The sequence below is a fragment of the Microplitis mediator genome, chromosome 11 (assembly GCF_029852145.1).
Source record: "Microplitis mediator isolate UGA2020A chromosome 11, iyMicMedi2.1, whole genome shotgun sequence".
NCBI classification, from domain to species: domain Eukaryota; kingdom Metazoa; phylum Arthropoda; class Insecta; order Hymenoptera; family Braconidae; genus Microplitis; species Microplitis mediator.
Window position 1 is genome coordinate 14,151,424 of NC_079979.1, and position 24,531 is coordinate 14,175,954.

At 27.9% G+C, this 24,531-nt stretch overlaps 2 protein-coding genes across 5 annotated transcripts; one reads left to right on the forward strand and one right to left on the reverse strand.

Moving 5' to 3' along the window:
• Positions 1-1,875: 1,875 nt before the first annotated feature.
• Positions 1,876-11,256, forward strand: LOC130677602 (FHIP family protein GJ17503). Of its 2 annotated transcripts, XM_057484444.1 has the most exons (9): positions 1,877-2,265; positions 2,409-2,617; positions 4,665-4,919; positions 5,000-5,396; positions 6,585-6,752; positions 6,829-8,121; positions 8,669-8,867; positions 10,782-10,914; positions 10,986-11,256. In XM_057484444.1, exons 1-9 carry the CDS (start codon positions 2,116-2,118, stop codon positions 11,107-11,109), a joined length of 2,928 nt encoding a protein of 975 aa, XP_057340427.1. In that variant the 5' UTR covers positions 1,877-2,115; the 3' UTR covers positions 11,110-11,256. The 2 variants fall into 2 exon arrangements, with proteins under 2 accessions (XP_057340428.1, XP_057340427.1); XM_057484445.1 differs by lacking the exon at positions 4,665-4,919 and having other exon boundaries at positions 1,876-2,265.
• A 383-nt stretch (positions 11,257-11,639) lies between these two features.
• Positions 11,640-24,433, reverse strand: LOC130677601 (putative leucine-rich repeat-containing protein DDB_G0290503). Of its 3 annotated transcripts, none has more exons than XM_057484442.1 (9): positions 24,288-24,433; positions 23,483-23,674; positions 21,924-22,730; positions 21,792-21,858; positions 21,387-21,515; positions 14,734-20,974; positions 14,443-14,606; positions 11,787-11,841; positions 11,640-11,719 (listed from the first exon to the last, which is right to left on the reverse strand). In XM_057484442.1, exons 2-9 carry the CDS (start codon positions 23,666-23,668, stop codon positions 11,695-11,697), a joined length of 7,674 nt encoding a protein of 2,557 aa, XP_057340425.1. In that variant the 5' UTR covers positions 23,669-23,674; positions 24,288-24,433; the 3' UTR covers positions 11,640-11,694. The 3 variants fall into 3 exon arrangements, with proteins under 3 accessions (XP_057340425.1, XP_057340424.1, XP_057340426.1); XM_057484441.1 differs by having other exon boundaries at positions 21,750-21,858; XM_057484443.1 differs by lacking the exon at positions 14,443-14,606 and having other exon boundaries at positions 21,750-21,858.
• Between the last annotated feature and the right edge of the window lie 98 nt (positions 24,434-24,531).

The window sequence follows — 24,531 nt, forward strand, 5'->3', positions numbered from 1 at the left end:
AATATCCTGAATAAAATTCTAAGGGAAAATAGACTTTTAGATATTCCATACTCCAATAAGTCATTTATTCAAAACAGACCCAGAAATAGAATTTTTAAATTAGTTGATGACTACTCACAATCGGTGAATTTTTTCGGCGGGTCTCTAAATGCATTCAAGAAGTCAATTAGAGTGGAAATGAAAATATAGGGAAAATAGAGTGAAAACTGAGTCCAACAATTAAACTGTATGACAATGCAAATTTGAGGGTGTAACATTCTGACTAAATGTTAATTCATATTATTTATTATTTAATTAAATAAGAATTAAATATTTTCCAAGTAGACATCATTGGAAAATCTATAGACCTCCTGTGATGTCTGTGTTCGACTCTCATAGTTTTTAAATTTTGGTTGAAGGGTTTAAATTTAAATTATACAAAATTTAAAATGATTTTAAGTATATTCTTAAACAAAACACTAAATTTAAGTCAGTCGGTCACCGAACAGAGGTCCGGGGCCTTAGATGTTCGTCGGCTGACTGCCTGTTCTGTATCCGCAGATCTAGTACAAAAAAATTATAAATCGTCCAACGTCGCATCTCAGGTTACCCTAGAGAATCTCGTCGAGGCCCGGGTCTCATGCCTCGTCATGAGTTTAGACTACGGGCCACGACGGTGTTCGCGGAAATCGCTTATCTGCTTTAATTGCTCTGTTGAAGAATTTTTCTTCATCAGAGTGACCAAAGTTTTATTATATATTGCCAAAAATAAATTCTAAAATTTATATTTAAATATAGTTGAAGCCAGAATGTAACAAGGGTATGTTCGATAACTTGCATCTAAGGTTCTGGGCTGACAAAAAAAAGCTCTTCCTGAAAGCTTACTCTGAATTGTTGAAAAATAACGATTTTGACAGATACTTGCGCTCTGTTAGCCCTTAAATTTAAATCATCAGAACCCGAGATGTTTACACTCCTTGGTACATCAAAACTAGATGCCCGATTGGTCATAAACGTATTCTCGCCCAACTCAGATTGCCGAACATCTATTGATGTAAAATCACATGCAATAATACCTGCGATCATCTCACACCTAATCAACAGTGCAAATCATGTGGTCTTGAATTAGAAACAGTGGGGCATATCATTCTTCGGTGCCCCTCCTACAAAACGCCAAGATTTAAATATATCAGATCGCCAAACCTAAATCCGACAAGCTATTAACTGTCAAGTTGTTGGAATCCAAGTGGACTTTTGAACTCAAAAATCTTGTTTATTATATCTCTGAAGTGATGCAGCTGAGCGAAACATCTTTTTCGCAAGCAGTAGATGATTATATTTTGTAGTATTTATGTTTATAGTTGTAATGTTGTAATGTTTATCCTTTTATGCATCTCCTTTACATAGTAGACAAATAAAATGCAATAAAATTATGTATAAACTCTTACTCTTAGAAAGCAATAAATAATAATAATAAATAAAATAATGACTTTATTTTGATTTCAATTTTTGCTATCACTTAATTATTTCTGACAACGTAAATTTTTATTACTTAATTAATTAATTTACTTAATTAATTTTGAGAAATCTACCTTCGATTATTATGAGTGTGAATGTTGCAGACATCAGACAAATTTAAAATTATAAATAAATAGAGTAAATAATTAAAAAATAACCTTTATAACAAATTCACTTATTAATTTTAAAATTTTTTAAATGCGCATTTTTTAAAAATTTCATTTCATTAATTATTTACTCTATTTATATATAATTATAAATTTGTCTGATGACTGCTACATTCACATTCATCGATTATTGCTGGCAGATGGCATTTGTTTTTAAATAATTCCCGCCAAAACTGACATGTCACACCGCTAGATGGCAGACGTTTTTTAAATAAAAAAATGGACAACTTGGAGATGGCTGGAGGTGTTGTGTGTTCGTAATTTCGTAAGATGTATTAGTTTAATACAAGTTATTATACTTGGTTGATTATTTGTATCAAATTTACATACACTACGTATGTTAAATTTTGTGTAAAAAATGTAATTATATAGAAAAGTGTTATTTATGCAATAAGCTGGATTAATTTAAGTGCATCACTATATAAAACAAAAATAAGTTTTAAAAAATAAAATGAGTTGGCTAAGGAACAGTCCTCTGAGAAATAGTTTAAATAAGCAATGGTCTAGAGATTCACCACCCAAGGATGCTGATCCTGGTGCTTGTTATGACAGCTTTTGCAAGCACTGGCAACAAACTAATGAAATAATAAAACAAACAAGAGTAAATTTTATTAATATTTATTTTTATTTTTTATTTTATACTCCATTTGTTTATACATTCTCATACTTTATCACTATTTATATATACTCGTATTAGTCAGTATTTAACCTTGAAATTATAATTTATTTCTTAAAAATTTACAGTCATCAACAAATTCTCCAGTATACGATGACATCGTCGCTGTCATAAATCATATTGATCAAATGATAACGTTGTTATTAGTCGAATTTCGAAGTAATTTTAATTTTAAAAATCAACAATTATCTGCGTCATCTCATTCCCCTTGTTTGGAGTATTTGTTAAGTGAAAATTTACTTGAAATTGTTTACGATTGGAGTCTAAATGTTGGAAGGTATTTTATCTTTTGTAAACTATTTATTTATATATCCCTTATCGCTGTTTTTTAAAAACAGTTTCATGTTTTTTATTTTACAATTCAAAATTATAACTCATATTTGAATTTACTGTATGTTGTAATTAAGTCGATAAATTTTTATGATACTGAAAGTAGCAGAGGTTAAAAAAATATTTTTTATTTTAAATAAAATTAAGGGTCAGTTTTTTAAACCGGGTTTAAATTATTGCTGGTATATTTATATATTATCAATGTATAGATATACTAGCAATATTAATTAAGATTCCGCGCGTTTTCATCCCCCGACAAAACATCCCTTGACAAAATAACCACCACCGTCATACGCACTAAAATAAACATGAAAAGTTAAAAATATCAATGTTATAAAGAATGAAATCTTACATTTGTTTTAGTGTAAAAAAAAATGTACATAACTTTTACATCACTCTAATCCAATAGCTTCATTATAAAAAAACAATATCATAGTTATAGAATTATACAAATACATTGAATTGTTAGCCAAATATTTAACATTGCGACGTATATCAAATATCGAAATAACAATATAATACGAATTAATAACTAAGAATTATTGAAAAAGAATACTATAATATGTATTAATGATTTCACCGCCAAAATTTAAGTGTTTTTTTGTACTATTCACACCTAATTTGGGTGCTTGTTTTTTCAGGAATATTGTGGGAATGGATAAATAGTAAAATAAATTAAAGGCGGATGAAAAACTATATATTTTGAGGGCTCGATTTTCAGGAAAAATAAGGAAATTATATCGAAAGATATTTTGTCGGGGGATGAAAACGCGCATTACCATTAATTAGAACCCGGTTTCAAAAACGGGCTTTAAATACTTGAAAAAAAAAAATTTTTCGTGGTTATTTTTCTAAGTTTTTTTTTTAATTGCAAGTATTTAGTTTTCAAAAACATTAAAATCATCGGATGTCTGCTACTATCAGTTGCATAAATTTTTTATTTTTAGCACTAAAAAATAATTTTATCACTTCATTCAAAATAATTTTCATGATTCACTGTAGTAATTAATGTAGAAAGCATGAGATATTTGTAATTAATTGAATAATTATGCAGACACAACAATTTTATTACATATTTATTTGTATGCTAATTAAATTTTTAAGTCCATGTGCGATTAGATTATTACTAGTTTCCAAGACGTAAAGATAAAAATGAAGCGACGACCTCATAAATTTAAGTAATTTAAATATTATCAAGTACAAAAATAATAATAACCATAAAAACCATTCAAAATAATAAATTACATTGAGGAAACTTTTTTTTTTTAATTTCATTCGCTGCAATAATGAATGATAATTATTTAATAATAAATTTATAATTAATTTTAACGACAATAAATTGCTGTACGAATTAATTTCCAAATTGTTACTATTTTATTATCTGGGTATAAATTTATAAAATTTATGATCAGGCTGAAAATTTTTGTAAACTGCGAGCTACAAACTTTTATTTTAATTCAAAAAGTTATTCACGGGTTTAAATTTTTTATTTATCATAATTTTTAGACGGATTCAATGCTTGTGTTTTTAAACATAATTTTTATACACAATCTTATATTTATTTATTATATAAAAAAAAAACTCTCATTAAATCAAGTTGATATTTAATGACTGCTTGATCATAAAATAATTTTTTTTACTCGAAAAAAAAAATATCAATATATTTTTATGTCAGAATGAAATATCCTGCTATAATATCTAAAAAAAAATTTTTCGATTCAAAAGCCCGCGCGTTTTTTGAAAAAAAAAAATGGTGTTATAAAATTGTTGGTTTGCTATTATCGTAAATATGATGTACCTGAAGATCGGAACGCTTTTCGCGCAACGAAAATCCGCTCATATACCAGCATTTATATGCGAAACATTTCAGAAATCTGGTCATTCAATAGATTTTTTACTTTCCATTTCTTTTGTTGCGCGAAAAACGTTCTAGTCTTGAGGAACATTAAATATGAATGATATTTGTTATTTAATTATATATTTGTTTAAATTAGGTACACGAGTTCCATAAGATTAGAGTTAATCAAATTATTTGAACTAATAATAACATTTAATGGGCCTTTAATAGGCCATGAGCCCATAGCAAGGCCGTTGTTAAAATTATTAGAATTATTTATTGACGACATAATGCCATTTGATATAGAAAAAAAATTAATAATGTTACTTAATAGTATTTGTGTAGCTTTAATGCAAAATTTAGCATTATTAGACGTTTTTTTTCAACCACATGCTGAAAGTGAACAACGCAAGTAATAAAACTATTTATTATTTACATTATCGTTCAAGTATAAGCACTTGATGTTAATGGTGATGATTATTTATGTTAAAGGTTCATTATCTTTACACTATTGTTACCGCACATGCATCGAGAAGGACCAATCGGGCAGCAGGCACGTGATGCGATACTGCTTTGTATGGCGCTATCGAAAAAAAATGACCAAGTAGGAATTTATTTATCGGAAAATTCAAATGTATGTCCGGTATTGGCGACTGGTATAAGTGGATTGTACTCATTATTGCCTCGTAAACTTGAAATTGAGTATGAAGATTGGCACAGGTTGACACCAGATGACGTAAATGATATTCCTTCTCTAGATCATTTGATGCAGTGCTTTGAATTTTGTAATGCAGTTGCACAAATAACACATATGTCCGTTCAAAAACAATTACTAGAATATCTTTATCAAGGATTTTTAGTTCCTGTTTTAGGTCCAGCACTTTTACAAGTATGTAAAACACATTTTTTTGTCAATAATACTTTTGTAGAAAAATTAGAAAATAAGTGTTACGTTCCCGTGAAATCAATTAATTAAATAAATATAATTTATTTAATTATAATTTTTAATAAATTAATTTTAATGCGTTTGAACGGAAATATTACTGATAAGTCTTTTTAGAATGTCGACGCAGTCCATCCATAGACAAAATAAAGTATCTATGTAGATAAGAATTAGACTGCCTCAACATTCCCATAAAGAATTATGCAGTGTTAAAAGAAAAATCAGTTAGTCTGAGGACTTAGCAGAAACTGGTACTCTGTTGAATCGAGTTATCGGTCTGTCTTTTTTTCACTCCATTAATTATACAATAAACCTAAGACTAATATGGACTTATCTATAAGGCCCACTCAGGACTATAACCCTGAGCGCTCAGAAGCAGTTCGGATTTTCTCTAAGTTTCCTACCAATCTTTAACCTGGTCTCATAAATAATAATTACATGGAGTTAGAATCGGGAACGGGAATATTTAAATTCGCGAAAAATAATCAAAATCGAATAATCAGCGATCAGGATCCGCCGGGGGTTTGTTGACACCCCAATGCGGCCCAAACTGGATATTATTAATAATATAAATATTTTAATTAATATTGTAAAATTTTCAGTATGTAACATAAGTAAACAAATTAATAAATTGAAACATTGAATCATTGAATAATTTGATGAATACAAATTTAACTCTAATCAAAATTCTAATAACTGAAATTAGAATTTAACAAAAAAATTGTTAACAAAATGAATAGCAAAGTCTTATAGTTGATTTAATTTACTTTAGAATGAGTTCCCACATGGCCATACGTTTAAAAAAAAAAATTTTAATTCTTGATAAGAATTTAAATCCAAGTAAATTTTTTTTTCTTGATAATTTTGTAAAAAAATTGTCAAAATAAATGAACTAACTGATAATGACTTAGTGATAAATTCAAACATCAAATTATTGAATAATTGAATGAAAGAAAAAATTCAACTCTAATCAAAAATTCAAAACTTTGAATTAAGAAAAAAGAAACTTGTAAAAAAGTGAATAGTTGAGTAGTAGTTTATTAAATTTCCTTTAAAATGAGTACCCACATGACTATAATTATCTTATTATAAAAATAATTGACAAAACTATAAATCCAAATAAATTTTTTCTAGACTTCTCTTGATGAATCCGTCGCAGCTACAGCATACTTAGATTTATTTTTTCGCACAACAACGAATCCTGGATTACTCCGTGTACTAATAAAATTTTTACTCGAAAAAAATTATGACGATTGTCGTATACTCGATACATTAATTCAAAGAATCTCAACAAGATCAAGGGTAATATTTTTTTATCTTAAAATTTTTAATCATGAGTAATTATTTATTACTAATTATAATAAATAATAAATTATAGTTGTGCATAGTAACTCTAGCATTTTTTGAAACACTAGTAGATTTAAATTGCGAAGACATAATGCTAGAGTTATGTTTGTCAGCATTATCACCATGCTCACATGTAATGTTATCACAACGTCGCAGGCTACGTGACTTCGATTTATTTGGTAATACAGCTAAAAAATTTTTATCATTGCGTCCCAATTGCTGTTTATCATGGCCTCTAACATCAACTATTTCTTCGTCTTCTTCTTCAAATTTATTTGAGCCAAATAACACAACTACTCCTCTCAATTCATCATCATCATCAACAACAAGTACAAATTTTGATTCATTAGGATTTCCTGGATTTAAACCCAATGAAAGTCTCTACGGTAATTATTTCGCATATTTATATGACGCAAGACAAAAAATAGTTGCATGTAATTTAGCATGCGCCAACTGGTCATCAACATACGACGGCGTTGATGATAATGATGACAAAGACAATGATAATGAAGAAGATGATGATAATCGAGATGAAGATGAGGATGAAAATTTAAAAATAAAATTACAAATGAATCATGTACAAAAATTATTTAAAAATTTATCTCATAATAATATTTTAGATAGCGTTAAATCTTTATTGGATTACGATGAGAACAATCATGTCAATTATAATATAAGTGATATTATTAAATTAGATGATAATGATGATGATGATAAAGTTTTAAAAAGTACTGAGGTAATAAAAAATGAAACTCTTGAGTCTGATATTTTAAGTTTATTAAACGAACAAGTAGATGTAAGTAATAAGGATAGTGCAACATATAAAATTGAAATTTATAATGATAATAATAAGTCAATAACGAATGACGAACCGACAAAAGTTGTCGATCAAATGTTTTCAATGGGTGAGAGCAGTGGGTATGAAAGTTTGGCGATGAAAAATTCATCTGAATTGTCGTCGATTGATGATGATAATAATGACGAGTTTGATGATAAAAATGACGTGTTGTCTGCCACCGAAGAACATAAAACTGAGAGTGTGATAATAAATAAAACGGAAATAAATACTGATAGTTGGAATAGCAAAGGGGCTGTGAAAAAAAAATTATCTAAAGATGATTACTTGAACAGTAAACCTAACATTGGAATTTTTTTGGACGTACTTTTAAAAAAATTAGAGAGTATGACCAGTAATAATTTGTATGTTAATTTACATTTAACTGGTTTAATTAGTAGGCTTGCAATTTATCACCAACCGTTATTACAATCGTTTTTATTAAACCCATCTTTGGTGTTTCAACCTAGTATTAGATCGTTATTTCAAGTAAGTCATTTTATTTATTTATTTTTAAGAGCATTCTCAGACAGTGTCCACCACTTTTTAAAAATTTTCAATGACTTGTCATATGCGCATTAAAATTTTATTAATTAGTTGAAAAAAATTGAAACCTTAATTGAAAAAAGGACAATTTCGCCGAGATATAGAATTTTAAAAAAATTACTTAAAGTTGTCATCAAATTAGGAGTTGAATAAAATTTTTTGAATAAATTTTAGCCTACAAAATTTGAAAATTCGAATTATAAAATTGACATGAAGATTTACTGAAATTTATTCTCCAAATTTCGTTTAACTCCCAATTGATATCAACTGTAAGTAATTTGTTCAAATCTATATCTCGGCGAAATTACACCATTGACTTTTTTCCAATTAATACTTCAATTTTTTTATTAATTAATTAATTAATTAATAAAATTTTAATATCACGACAGTTGAAAGTCATTGAATATTTTTAAAAAGTAAGGATATGTCCGAGAATGCCCTTAATTAGACTTAAATTATTACATCTTAAATAATTATTTTTTTATCACAGATTTTAGCTTCGCTGAAACACAAAATGGATAAATATTTATCTAAAGTTGAAAATGTTGATGAATTAGTAAGACAAGCTCGTATGTTTTTAATAAATCGTGAGTTCAGAATTATTGGCGCTAAAAATAATCCTTCCATGCCAAATTTACCAACGCCAGTAATGAAAAAAGAATCAATCAGTCAAGATTCATTTATAAGGAGTAAGTTATTTAATTATTATTTATTTAAAAGCGATGTATGAATGCTCCAGTAATTGACTCTGGTACGATTTCTGACCTTCCCAAGATTTTAAAAATTTTGTGTAATCAACTAAATTAACGGTGCTATAAGATAAAGCAACAAGTTTTGCCACTTTATTTGTTAAAATTAAAAATTCATTAAATTAAAAAAATTGTCTCCAAACCCTAGCCAGAAGTTTCCACACAAACGGTGCATTTGAATATAAGATTTCCCATAAATTTTAAATGGTTAAATTTTTTGATTTTAGTTCTGTGTGTTAAATATCTTTAAACCACCGTGACGTTAGCGGTTCATTTTAGCAATATGGGTCAAAAGTACTATTTTGGTAAATCATAAAATTCTATGCAAGAACGTATATTTGATTTATTTTTACCTATTTAATAAAAAAAGTTATTTTCTTTTTAAATCAATTTATTTCTAAATAAAAAATGAAAAATAGTTATTAGCGATGTAGTCGCTAAAAAAAAAAACATTTTTTTCATGGAGTATAATATGTATAAATAAATGCTACTTGAACGATGATCAAATTATTTGTCACTATATCAATTATAGTTTCTAGTATCTTATATCATAATTGATTGATAATTATTATTTTTTAAACATTAAGTTTTAAACATCAATGTCATATAAGTAATTATAAATACAGTCGAGTCGCATTATAAATCTGCCTATAGGAGTATAGGGGAATATAATTCTAAGAATTCCTGTACCCCCACTTCTGTTCAGTAGTAGATTATACTTCTCTTACTTTACAAGTCTGTGAGTGCGTACGTGATTTTCATAATCGTGTTATAAGTCCGCCCGATTGATAAGTCCATAATTATTAGACCATTAATTTATAATTAATTATTTAACTTTTTATTATAATAATACAGATTCTATGATTATTATAGCAATCATATTTATTAAATATGTTATTAAAAGTTGTATTTTGTATTTTAATTGAAAAATAACATTTAATTCGTCTCACCACCGTTCTGGTCTCGTATTGAGAGACTGAAATGAATTTTTTTTTAGTTCATGGAGGGGGAATGTCTTCAAGAGATATATAAGTCGACGGACTCATAACGAGCGGACTCATAAATCAATTCGACTGTATCCGAAAGTTTTCGAATTACTCGATTCGAATAGAGAACATTCGGATCAGTTTTCAAATATTTAATTTTTATTTAATAGAGAGCTTAGTCTTTAATTTAACCAAAAATAACTTTATGTAGATTCGTGTCTGAGCTCTTTTTATCTCGGACAAAAATTTGAATTATTGGAAAAAATATTATAATTTCAAATCGTTAAAAGAAAATTTTGAAATGATTTATAAATTTTCGTATTCGTAAATTTACGAATAATTCGAAAGTTTAAGAATTCTTCGAATCGAATAATTCGTACTATCGAATTATTCAAACATCTCTAATAAATCACAATAAGTTAATTATGTCGAAAACTTTACACTTACTATCGTTACTATATTTATGTCAAAATTTGTCCAAGAAAAATTAGTTTTATTCAAATATTAAACTATTAATCATTTTGATTTGTTTAATTATTTTTATTGTAGAAATAATTTGCATTAATAATTATACTTGCGACCAATCGAAAGTCGATATTGTAAATCAATAACTGGCTCTTTAATTTTGCCAAAAACTGCAGTCAATTAATTCCCGTCATAATTTAGGTCCACGGAAACTTTTTATAAATAAATTTCAAATCACTTATTCTAAGCAATCATCACAAATTTATCAGAAAATATTTAATTACGAGATTAATCGCTTGATTTTTATTTTATATTATGTCTTCATAAATCGTTTTCCACAATTTTTTAAAGATAGAAAACTAAACCACTTACTTTGATTGATAAATTAAATTTTAAATTACAGATGAACCAAAAAGACGAAGTTTGACTTCATCATTGACTCAAATTTTTAAATTTGGTAACAGTAGCCCTCCACAAAGTTTAAAAACTACAACCGCTGAGGATTTACCTGAACAAACTAACGATTTAAATTTCAAGTACGTATAATTAATAGAAGATATAAACCAATTTTTTCGCTTATATATTTATTTTTTTATTATATTTATAGATATCCAGTCGTAACGCCAACCCAACACGTTGTTATTTGTGCCGTTATTATGGACGAGTGGTTAAAAGAATTAGCAGCAATTACACAAGAACATTGCGTGTTATCGTTGAATAGTTGGATGTAATTAATATAGTTATAACATAACAAAGAATTTATATAATATGTAAATTAATCAAATGTATATACAATTAACAGATACATAGATTTATGTAAAAAAAAACGAAAAAAAAATTACTAAGGATAAATGAAATAAATATTTGTTATTAACTTATTTTTAAATATATTTTAACAAAGCACACTTTTAAAACAAAAAAAATATTTTTTTTTTTATAAATTAATTCATTTATAATAAATGATTTATATATATTATTTTATACAATTCTACATAATAGTAATTATTTAACGTAGTTTAAATTATACATATATTTTGTTTATACAATATTTTCATAAGCTTTATATTCTATTCATTGTTATTATTATTATTATAAAATGATTTTTTTTATTTATACTCGTTAACTTAAATTATTCGTTTCGTTTCGTTTTAAATATTTTTATTTTGGCAGTTTTTTTTTAAGTTTTTTTAAATCAATTTTTTTTAGGAATGTATTGAAAATATTGAGAAGAGATTAAAATCATTTCTCCTTATTATACTTATTGTTTTTTTTTTACATTATACAAGTTATCTCTGACGTATTTTTCTTTTTTTATGTCACATATGAACTACTTTCGGTGTGCTAAAAAAATAATTAATATTAAAAAAATAATTAATTAAAAGTTTGAAAATTTAAAATCAACAATTACCTTTTACCCCACAGCCAATTTAGCAACACGCTCGACTGACTCTGGACGTCGCGTGCTGTAAATAAAATAAACTAATTAGTTTACACTTTAATAACTTATAAATATTTATAATCAACAATAATTAATAAAATAATAATTTTAAAACTAGCAATAAAATTAGTATGTAATTATACAGTTTTACTCCACATATTTTAGAAGTTATAATAGAGACGTTGCATGAATTTTTTATCATCACAAATTTATTTATAGATAAAAGAACAGCTTTTTAAGAATTTGTTTTATTAATTTTTTTTAAGTCAAAATTTTCATTTTCTTTTTATAAATTAATTATAAAAAATTAATAAATTTTGGCGCAAAAAAAACTACATAATTGATTATGACGTCATTACATCTTTTGGAGCTTAGATCCAATGAAAGTCGCGCTATTCTCTTGTATTTTATTTTTGTTGTGATTCTGATAGAGTAAAAATGGATACTTTTCATCTCTCCATGCAATGGCCCTTCGGCACCAATAAAATGACGTCACTAGCATTTGAATTTACATTTAAAAAAAATAATGTTTAATTTAAAAATCAACCGATAAATCAATTATTATAATATTTTTCCCTCAAATTTTCTCAACAACTTTCATAAAACTTTAAAAAAAAAAAGTTAAATTACAAAACGTGCAACTTCTCTATTAATTAATAACCATAATATTAATAAATTATTTAATTTAATCCATTCAGTTTTACGGCGGATTGAGGAATATATATTATAGACGATAAATTTTTGTATTATCAATTTTACATAATGGATAATTTTAAATTAAAATCATAACATAATTTATTGCGATAAGATAGAGGGTGGCGTGTAAAGTCCATTCAAAGTTTGAAAAATAAACTGTAAACTTTCAACAATAGAAATTGACACTTCACTACTCGATTACTGTAGAATAATATACAACCCTGAAGTAATATGTACGGAGATATTTTACTATCCGCCTTCTATGACTAACGGGCTAACGCATCGAAGTTCGCTATAGTATTTTGGCTTTGATAGTAGTAGTGAAAGATAGTAGAAGATAAAGTACGTTAACATCAGCCGTGCATTACTGTTGTGTACGTTGTCATACTGGAGACAAAACTGTCACTTTACATATATGATTGAGGGGGAAGGGGGGCTAGGGTTTCGCACTTTTGAAAAATCGATTTTTTTTTGTCTTTTCTTATAGTTAAACATTTCAAGAATATAATCCCAAAATTTTAAGTCAATCAGAACAACCCTTGCCTCACCCTCTCTTAAGTTGCAAAAAAAAAATTTTTTTTTCACTTTTTTCTTCAAAAACTTCAAACGCGTTTTTCTCGAAACTACTTTTTAAAGTCCGTGATCACTGTAATTTTAAAACTACACGACCGATTTATTTTAAACTTGGTACGCACTTTCTACATATAAAATACTTCCCCCCAACGTTGAGTTTGAGATTTTTTTTTTACATTGAGGGGGTTTTCTACACCTAAAATGGCGGAATTTTTCGTGAAAAATAGCACTTTTCACTTTACGTGACCACCAAAAATGTAGAAATGAAAAAAAAATTATCAGAGATCGTTGAGGGGAGGATTTGATGATACTTTAACTAAATTTTAAGGGTACTCGACTTCAGGTAATTTATAGCTGAGATACAGTGATCACCGCAAATCGTCTTTTTTCAAAGGCGTTGATGAAATAATACGAATATGCTTGCTGATGAAATTTATCTAGTGGTAAGGTAAGGGGCCCAGTTTCCGACCCTCAAATTAAACCATGATTCGGTTATGAAGTATTTACTAAGTTTAAATAAACTAAAATTATTTAGATAAATAAATTAAATATTTATTATAACAAAAACAGTTTTTCAATATTTAAAATATAAATAATTAAAGTCATAATTTTATCACTCCAAGAATGTACTTTCAAGATCTAAATACGATCTTTTATTTATAAAAATGAATATTAAATCTTAATTTATCCCTGTATTATGAAAAACAGTAAAAAATAATTTAAGAAAACTATAAGTATTGCTATTTTTACATTTTATAGATATGTAGTTAAACAGATAACCTCGCTCATCGTAAGTTAGAATTTTAGGGTCAACTACTCCATCATACTTTTAAAATTGAACCTAGTTATTGACCTTCAAATTTCAACAACACAACTCATTTTAATATGTTTTATAAATATATTAAAATGAATTTTAATTAAATATTGATCTATCCATACATTTTTAATTAAATTTTTTTACTTACATGATAATTAGTGCACAGATTCAATCGTCATACCTCTTAACGTAAACTGTTTAGACTATACTTAAAAAATGGCTTTCTCAGCCACTTATGGCTAAAATAGTTTTTTTTATTCAGTTAATATTTTCTATTTTTTGAATTGCCATTAATTAGACTCGGAATAAATGACTATAATTTAAGAAAAAATTAATTTTCTTATTAAAGTTATAGTTTTTTAAGTAAGTTAGAAAAAAGTTGAAAAGGTCAGAAACTGGGCCAGGGTCAATAACTGAATTTTTTACCTTACGTAAATTACTGCATAGTTGCTTATTAAAAATAAGTGGAGCTTCACTTGTGCATAAATGCTACATCATTAATAGTGTATCAATATAATAATAAATACAAATAATACATACAGACAGTGTATTTAGCATTGATGAGCCTGGCAGCAGCGTCTGGTGGTAAAGTACTAAGCGCTTCTTTATGAGCAATTAATGACATTTGTTGTGTATGTCGTAATTCACGTTCGTCCTTAAGCCTTATGTCTTTACGATGACCAACATTATGTAATTGTGATAACCTACATCAAGTTAATTTAAATATTTAGCTATCTAGCTTACATTCAAACTACTTAATCTACTATCTAATAAATAAATTACTCTGTCAACTAACTGATTACTAAAGTAATAAAAAATAAAATAACTTACTTTTCAGCAAGGATTTCTTTACCCTTAACTTCAGACTGTGAGGAAACAGAAGCAGCGTCATTTGTCTCCTGACTAGCAACACTATCAGCATCATCTTCCGGCTTGGAAGTACCTGGAGAATATTTTCTGAGCTCTTCATTGACGCGAATTGCGTTAGATAACCGTAATTGAAGAGTATCACGTTCTTCTAGCAGCTGCATCAACTCATGAGTCAATTCTTCACACCTCACATCTCGTTGATGTAACATATAAAGCGCGACATCTAATTCACTGGATCCCAAATCTTTTAATTCACTTTTTTCCTCTATTTTACTCAAATCCACACTAGGCAATTCCAATTCCCCCAAGTCTTTGTTACTTTTCATCAAAGCCAGTGTCAACTGATTCTTCTCCTGATACAAAGTATCTATTTTATTTTGAAGCTCTTGGATTATTCCTGGATACGTGCTTTCATTAAGTATATATTTTAAGTCTTCTATTTCTTCATCCTTAACATTCAGTTGATTTTTAATTTCATCAATTGCTTGCTTACTTTCTAATATCGTATTCTGTAGACTTTCAACTGTCTGCTGATGTTCTGCTTTAATTTCGCTTATTGCTTCTTCTAAACCACGTGCCCTAGACACTTCTTCAGTCAATTCCATTATTTTAATTACAGACAAATTTGAAGATTCTTCGTAATCAGCAATTACGTAATTCATACGCTGGATTTCTTCATTGCACTCATCTACTTGCTGTTGCAAATAAATAATTCTTTCATCCCGATCTTTGATACCAGTTTGTAAATTTTCAATAAGTACCTCATTATTATTAATCGCTTCCTTCAATAATTTATTTTCTTCCGCATGATTATTCGAGCTAGAAATAATACTACTGTACTCTTTGTCCAACTCCTCGAGTTTAGATTGCAAAGAAATAATTTCTTTTACTTTATCATCCAACTCCTCAGTGAATTTATTCCTCATTTCCGCTAGTTCATTATCTTTATCCGTTAACCTGTCATTTAAATTATTTATCTGGGCATTAAGATCATCGATACTTAGTCTATCAAACTCAAGTTTCTTGATATACTGTTTCAAATCAGCAACTTCTTGAACTCGTACATTCAATAATTCAGTAACATTAGCCATTGCATCAGTTATTTCACTCAATTTACTATCCGTTTCTTCATAAGACTTTAAATAATTATCGCGCTCCTTCAACAAATTAATTAAATCTTCCTCTAATGTCTGGATACGCAAATCTTTTTCCGCAAACTCTTGATATTTACCAGACACTTGACTTGTCAAAGAGCTTAAAGTTTCTTCTACTCTAATTTTCTCAGCGCCAACTCCTTCAAGATCATCCAAGCATTTAACTTGAGCACTGCGACACATCTGTAAATGATTATCAGTTTCTATTCTCAATTCCTCTAACTCTCTAGCTTTTGCTGTCAAATTTTCAACTTGTTGACTTGTTAATTTTAACTCATCAATCAGTTGATCGTAATCGGCTTTCAATTTATTTTTTTCTTCATTCGTCATCTCCAACAGTTGCTGCAATTCAACCAACGTATTATTCATTTGTACTATAGTATCATCACGTGCTCTTAATTCTTCCGACGTGTTTTGTAAATTATTTTCCAATAAAATTAATCGATTATCTTTTTCCTCAAGCGCAATATTATTTTCATAAATCTGATCATTTAATTGTTGCAAAGAATGTAAAAGGTTATCGCGCTCTAACTCGAGTTGCTCTTTAAGCTCAACTTTAACCTTGAGAGCAGCTTCAACTTGTTCCAATTGTACTTTCACCTCGGTTATTAAGGTTTCTTTGACGGCCAGCTCGATGTTTAAGCCTTCAACTTGGCAATTTAATTTACTTATTACCTCACCATCTTCAGCTATTTTTTTTTCCAACTGCTCAATCCTCAGTCTCTCTTCTTTCAAAGTGCTCTCAAGATTTTCCTCAACATTTTCTTTTATCTCCGTTACTTCGCTTAGATTTTCTAAACAACTTTTTTCTTTAGTATGTGACTTTTCAAGCATATCGTAGAAATTAACTTTCATACCTTCAGCTAAATTTTTCGACTCTTCAATCTCTCTTTTCTGTCTACTCAGTTCCATTTTTTCGTGCTCAATAAGTGCTCTCAGTTCTTCATTTTCATTAGACAGCAATTCTAAATTTTCTTGCAGTTCGTTTATTTTTTCTTTACACTTGACACACTCGTCGCCGTGCGATTCATGCGAGCCGTCAACTTTTTCATCTGAATCCCCGGTTGTCGGGACTCTAGACTCCAGCAAATGAATTTTATTACTCAATTCTTTGTTTCTAATTACCATAACTTCAATATCCCGGTCCTGGCGTTCTTTTGTCTCGATAAAACTTTCATTGGCCGCAGTCAAAACGTCGATGCGTTTCAATAAATTATCTCTTTCAGCGGCTATTTTTTCATTATCACTCTTGGCTGTATTCAAATTTTTCTCAAGCTGGGCCACTTGGCTCTTAAGTTCTTCCTCAATAGCCGAATCTAAATCACTAAATTTATTTGAATTCATTTGTAATTTTAATTGCTGTGATAAATTATCATTGTGAATTTTAAATTCCTTAACTTTCCTTATCAATTTACCGTTTTTAATTTGTATAGCCTTCAACTCATCACTTAGTCGTAATTTTTCTTCCTCCAGATCTTTTATAGTGTCTTGTAATTCAGCTATTTTAGCTTGCATCTGCGTTTCTTCAGTGCGAAAAGGTGTAATTTGAATACCAGGTATCTCTGCTTCTTGAGCATTCCATCCCCATTCTTCTTCGTCAACAAGTTTTGCATCCGGTTCTTCAATATTTTCTATATTCTGCCCTCCTACTTCTTCTGTTATAGCTCCAGATTCTTTAGCTAACGATAAAGATTCTAATTTTTCTACTAAAAATTCTTTTTCTTTATTTACAGTTTCAATTTGTTCTTCCAAATTTTTAATTTTTACTTCAAGCTCTTCAATTACCAAAATTTTATCTTCTAAATTATTATTTTGTAATTTAAGTTCTTCGACAACTCGATTCGCTTCAATTAATTTCAACTCAATATCCGCAAGCTGTTTATTTTTTTTCTCATTCTCCTCTTCAAGTTTACTTTTAACGTTTTCTAAGTCATTGATCTTCTTTTCAAAATCAATTTCCGTGGTCTCCAAGCGTTCATTCAACTGTGAATGTTTGGACATCAGCATACCATTTTCTGTTCTCAACATCTGAATAGTATTCAAATGTTCCAAATACTCACTCTCCATAACTTGCATACGAACACCAAGTTCACGAGCTTTTTCCTTCGTCTCTTCAAGTTCACTGTCCACCTCAACTTTATCTCGATAATTTTCTTCTTTAAATTTAGTAAACTCTGCCGTCACTTCATCTCGTAGCCGTTCAATTCTTACGACTTCATCAACGCGTTCTTTAATTTCCTCTTCAAGTTTCTGATATTTTTCTCTCAGCGCAGCGAGCTCCTGATTATTTTCCCGAAGAATTTTATCCACTTGCGTAAATTCAGCCTGCAGTTTTTCGTGATTTAATTTCAAGTCATCAAGCTCACGGATACTATCCTGTAATAATTTTTCCAACTCCTCACTTTGTTTATTCTTTTCTTCAAGTTCTGTTTGAAGCACAACAACTTTTTCATTCAATAAATCTTTCTCCCGTGTCTCGTGCTCCCATTTTTCATCATACTCATTCAATTTCATCTCATGCTCTTGACACTGAATTGATTTCTTCTTCAAATTAGCTGCAATTATCTTCATTTTTTGCAACTGACTCGCATTATTATTATGAGCATCTTCAAGCTGACGCTCTAATTGAAAAATTTTATTTTCTAAATCAATTTTAACCTCTTTAGTAATATTATTGCCAATTAATTTTTCTTTATCACTTAAAGCAGCTTTCAAATCATCAATTTCTTTTAATTTCAAATTCAAATCTCTAACAGTTGAATCCAATTGATTATTCAATGCATTCAATTCATCTGCGTGTGTAATTTTAATCTGATCAATCATACGATTAGACGAATCAATTTGTACTTTCAAATTTTCCGCATACTCCGACTGGTTTCTAAGCTGCATCTTCACGTCATCAATAATTTTAAAGTTTTCTTCCAATTCTGCCTCTTTGCTATTCAATTCGTTCTTCAGTTTCTCAATTTCCGACAATAATTCTCGTATTTTAATCAACAAACTCTGATTTTCACTCATCTCTTCCCTAAGTCTATCTTCCATTACAGATTTATCAGCATAAATCGAATCAATTATTTCTTTATCAGCCATCATTTGATTTTTCATCGCCTCCATCTCAAGTGTCAGCTGATCAAACGATCGAAGTTTTTCCTCCTTCTCGCTCAACAATTCTTCCAGAATTCCTTTTTCTCTAGACATCGATTCAATTATTTCTTCTCTCTCCATTACTTTGTGCTTAATAATTTCCAACTCATGATTCGCGTCGTTAAATATTTTCAATTTACCTTCACTCTGTCCAAGTTGATCTTCCAAAATTTCTTTGTCCTTCAAAGTAGACTCAATCATTTCATCTTTCTCAGCTAATTTCATCTTAACATTATCCAGTTCACGATGTAAATCATCAATAACTCGCAATTCGTTATTTTTAACTTGCAATTCATCCCGTAAAATTTCTTTATCTCGAGATAATTCAATTATTTCATTATCTTTATCTGCTAGTGTAGTCTTCAAAGCATTTAATTCGTTATTCAACTCATCAATAATTAATAATTTATTTTCCGCATCACGTAATTGATGTTCCAGAATTTCTTTGTCGCGTCTCAATGACTCAATTATATTTTCATTATCACTTAAATTATTTTTCAACGCATCTATTTCACTCTGTAAATTATTAATCATCGATAATTCATTTTCGCTTTCCTCAATTTTATTTTCCAACAATAATTTTTCATTTGAAATTTCACTTAATTGAGCTTCATAATCGTTTATTTTACTATTCAAATTATCTATTTCTTGTGACAATTCATTTAATCTCTCTAATTTGCCTTGATTTTCATTAACTTCATGCCTCCATTTACTCTCAAGGGTTTCTTTTTCATTTAACATTGACAATAAATTAGCTTCTTTTTCCGTCATTTCAACCTTCAATTTATAAATTTGATTATTTAAATCTTCAATCACCCACATTTGTTCATTACTTTTAACTGTTTCTTCATGTATTTTACCCTCAAGCATTTCTTTTTCCTGCAAAAAAGTTTCAATAACTTGCTCTTTGTCAAGAATTTTATTTGTCAAATTATCTATTTTCTCAACTTTATCATCACTACCCTCGCGTAATAATTTCAAACATTCCTCCGATTTTTCCTCTAACTTTAAATTCAATCCTTCAATCAATTTTTTACCCTTTTCAATTTCAATTTCATGGAACCTTAAACTCTCTTCTAAACTTTCTATCCTTAATTTGTCCAAATCCGATTGATTCTTCTTATCCTCTAACTCGCTATTCAATCCACCCATCAATTTAGTCAACATATTTATATCTTCTTCATATTTAAGATTTAATTTACCAACAGTACTCTCTTTTTCAGCTTTAAAATTATCGTACTCACTATTTAAATTATCTAATTGCACTTTAAGATCATCAATTAATATGTTTTTATCATCAACTTGCTTCTTCAATTGCGAAATATTTAAATCATTATCATCAAGTTTAGCTTCTAAGGAAGAAATATCGACATTATCGTCACCAGCTTTGCCATCATCAATTTTAATCAACATATCAGACAATTTAGCTTGAATTTTAGTACAGTTATCAATCAATCCTTCATAATGATCGAGCAATTTATTTTTCTGTTCCAATTCCAATTGATTATCAGTTAAATGTAACTGAATATCATCGATAAATGTCCGCTGCTGTTCGTTCAATTGCTTTAAATTAACAATCTCTGTTTTAAGAGACATCAAAGCAACTTCTTGATCGTCATGATCAGTACTCGCCGAGTTTGTTAAATTATTCAATTTATCTTCTAACAAAATTTTTTCCTGCATTGCCAAATCAAATTTATCTTGCAGTTCATTTAATTTTATTACCAGCTCATTATTATTGTCAACAAATGTCTCTGGTTCATCAGTTTTATTATTTTGTTTGTATAATAACTCTAATTGTTCCTCTAACTCGACAACTTTTAGTTCGGCAGTAACTCGTAGATTTTCACATTCTCCATTTTCAGATTTTAATTTGGCTGCTTCTTCTTTAACTTTTTCTAATTCTAAAAAAATAAAAACAAAAATTATAATTATTAAATTAAATAGAATAATATATTATACATATTTTTGAAAATAAATTACTCTTAGAGTAAAGAAAAAATGATCCTGAAGTCAGAAGACAATTAACAATTTTCAAATTTTTTTTCAACACTTTAACTTAAGAAAAAAAATTAAAAATATGCACTTGTAGAAAATTAAAAAAACTATAGTTGCAATTTGTTGAAATATTTTTTTTTTTAATGTATCGTTTAAAAAAAAATATAAAAATTATTAGACGTCAGCTGATTTCAGAATCATAAGAAAAAAATCTAAATATTTAAAAATAAATCTTACAAATTATAATCACTGTCGCGACTACTGTCACTGAAAAAAGATTACCTACAAAAACTTACATAATAAATATTAAATATCTACCTTGAACAAGATCTAGCTTTTCATTTTCCAAAAGAGCTAATGCATCAACATGTACTTGAATTTGTTGTTTCTGTTTATTAAATTCCTCACTCAAATCACTTATTTGTTTCTGCAACTCTTGATTGGTTGCTGCACAAAAAATTATAATCTCATAAATGTCTTAAATACTGCAGTCTTGTAATCTTTGACAACATTAAAAGTAGGTATCACAATAATCCAACACACAAGGTCAACAAAAACAAAAACAACTAAATAAAAATAAATATTCCGCGTGTTAACCCATCACCAAATTTCGTAACTAAACTTGTTATTTTTTTTTATTTATTTATTTATTTTTTTTTAAATTTAGCTAATGATTCCTACCTTTAATTTCGTCAAAGTCTACAAGACTCAGCTGGAGATTACCTTTTTCTTCTTCTAAAATAGATACTTGATTTATTAAATTTACAACTTGGTCATTTGGATCCGCAGACTAAAAAACAATCAAACAGTTAACGAATTCCATTGCCACAAAAATAAATAAAAATAAAAACATACCTTTTGGTATCTATCCAATCGTCTTTGTAAATTTTTCAATTTGCTTTTATTTTGTGCCTTTATTTTAATCATACTTTTATTTAATTCATCGAGTTCGCTTTTAAGTTTATCAACTTCTTCGTTTCTACTATCCAGCGTATCGTCAGTCACAGTGCTCACACTCTCCTGTTCTTTGTGCATCTCCCCCTCTAACTCATTTATCTTTTTATCCTTCTCTCCAATGTCCATTATTAAACTATCTATTTTAACTTTAAGATTACTCTCAATTTTAATAAAATTCTCCTGCATACTCCGCATCTCATCCTTGGTATCCTCTAGCTGATCCAACGTCTCCTTACTCTTCAGCGATAAATTATCCGAGACTAAGGTGATAGCTTTTGTTTTCGACTCAATAACAGAATCTTTATTATTCAAATTGTCCTTTAAATCCATAATTATTGACTCGAGTTCCATAACTTTATTATTTAAATCAACAATTTTTTTGTCTTTATCATCAGTTAAATATTTAAAATTAATATCCTCACTAACAGTCGTCTCTCCACTAAATAACTGCTGGCGAATCTCTTCAAGTTTAACTTCATCAGCACGTTTACTTTCAATTAAATTCTTATTCCTCTGTTCAAATATTTTACGATTTTCTTCCAATTTTTGTTGCAACAGATGACTTCTTTCCGATGGTGTTTGAGCTTCACTATGATCCAATTTAGAAGGTGACATTGTTTCATTTACTGATGACAACCCCGATGTGTCAACACTACGACGTGATTTAACTTTTGATTTTATTTTTGTCAATTTCTTTGCATACTCCTACAAAAAAAATATTAAATAACTCATTTATATCAAATGATACTGAAGTTAGCTGACGTCTTATAATTGCACGACTCATGATGCGAAGCATCTGAGATGTGCTTTACGATCGAAAAATTTTTTTTAGATTTCTTTAAAAACTTGCAACTTTAAAAAATTGCGTCTGTAGTTTTTTTAATTTTCTACATGCGTATATTTTTAGTTTTATATTTTTTTTTAAGGCTATTCTCAGACAGTGCTCCCCACTTTTTAAAAATATGTAATGACTTTTAACTGTCATAAGCGTATCAAATTTTTATCAATTAGTTAAAAAAAATTAATTGAAAAAATGACAACGTAGTCGTGATTTCGCCGATAAGTAGATTTTAAAAAAATTTACTCACAGTTGTCATCAATTAGGAGTTAAACGATATTTCTTAAATAAATTTCAGTAAAAACGTCATGTCAATTTTATAATTCGAACTTTTAAATTTTGTTGGCTAAAATTTATTTTCCGAATTTCGTTTAACCCCCAATTGATATCAATTGTAAGTAATTTTTTTAAAATTCTATATCTCAACGAAATTACGACTTCGTTGTCTTTTTTTCAATTGAGGTTTTAATTTTTTTTTTTTAATTAATTAATAAAATTTTAATACAATTATGACAGTTGTCATTGTATATTTTTAAAATACAATTAAAAATCCTAAAATTGTTAATTGTCTTATGATTTAAGGATAATTTATATCAAATAAATAAATAAATAAAATTACCTGAACTTCTTCTTCTTTTTTCTTCAAATCAAATTTATTTTTCAACATTAAATTCTTATAATCCACCAGCGAACCAGGATTGTCACATTTATCAGTAGTATTTAAATTAACTAAATCCACTGAACTTTTATCATCTTCTTTATTACTATCTGGTAAATCCGGTGGTTTGTTATCATTATCCGACATTGTAAGCTGTACAATAACAAATAAAATTAATATTTTCATTGAATTTTTTAAACTCATTTAATTTAATTGTTAAAATATCAATAATTAAAAATATTTTTTTTTTTTTTTTTTTTTTCTTTAAATATATATTATCAGTGCAATCTAATTTTTTTTTCTATTCAAACTAGAAAAAAATTTCACCTACTGATCTACATTTTTATTTTTCCTTTTTTCCACAATTACTAATTGGATATTACACCAGTGGGGCTTAATAGTATTACCTTGCATTTAAATATATATTGATTATATTATTTCAATATTTACATTTATTATTATTATTATTTATTTACTTTTTTTCATTCATCCTGTCATTGTTGTTACAACTCATACTTTCATTTCCCAAGAGATTTAAATTATTTTTATTTAAATTTACTTACATTTGTTTCTTTCTTTTTTTAAATAATCACTTCATAATAATAAATTCATTTAAATAATATATAAGCAATAACTTATGTAAATATCGTAATTATAATAATAATATAAATAAAAAAATATATATAAATTTTGATAACCTGAAAGCTGTTAGCCAATAAATATAAATATATTAATTATTAGTATTATTGATGTTAAATTAACTTACTTTTTAATTGTTTGACACCCTAATTAATGAGACCTTTCATCAAAATACTAATTTTTGTAACAATAACTAATTTTTTATATTAAAAATACGTAACGAAATTTAATTTATTGTGTGATGTGGCTCAAAAACGTAAACTATAGTAATTTATAAACGTCTACTACAAGAAGTGCTTGACATTTTTAAACTTTTTTAACTTCTGTAAGTAAAATTATTGACAATGAACCGACAATTGATAAAAACTTTT

What these genes read in the sequence shown, in the direction of transcription:
- LOC130677601 (XM_057484441.1), bottom strand. Translation starts at nt 23,668, where the DNA reads ATGTCGGATAATGATAACAAACCACCGGATTTACCAGATAGTAATAAA. An exon ending in GATTGGATAGATACCAAAAG is followed by an intron (nt 21,859 to 21,923) that starts GTATGTTTTTAT and finishes ATTGTTTTTTAG; the next exon opens with TCTGCGGATCCAAATGACCA. An exon ending in AAAGCTAGATCTTGTTCAAG is followed by an intron (nt 20,975 to 21,386) that starts GTAGATATTTAA and finishes TTATTTTTTTAG; the next exon opens with AATTAGAAAAAGTTAAAGAA.
- LOC130677602 (XM_057484444.1), top strand. Translation starts at nt 2,116, where the DNA reads ATGAGTTGGCTAAGGAACAGTCCTCTGAGAAATAGTTTAAATAAGCAA. An exon ending in TAGGTCCAGCACTTTTACAA is followed by an intron (nt 5,397 to 6,584) that starts GTATGTAAAACA and finishes AATTTTTTCTAG; the next exon opens with ACTTCTCTTGATGAATCCGT. An exon ending in ACTAACGATTTAAATTTCAA is followed by an intron (nt 10,915 to 10,985) that starts GTACGTATAATT and finishes TTATATTTATAG; the next exon opens with ATATCCAGTCGTAACGCCAA.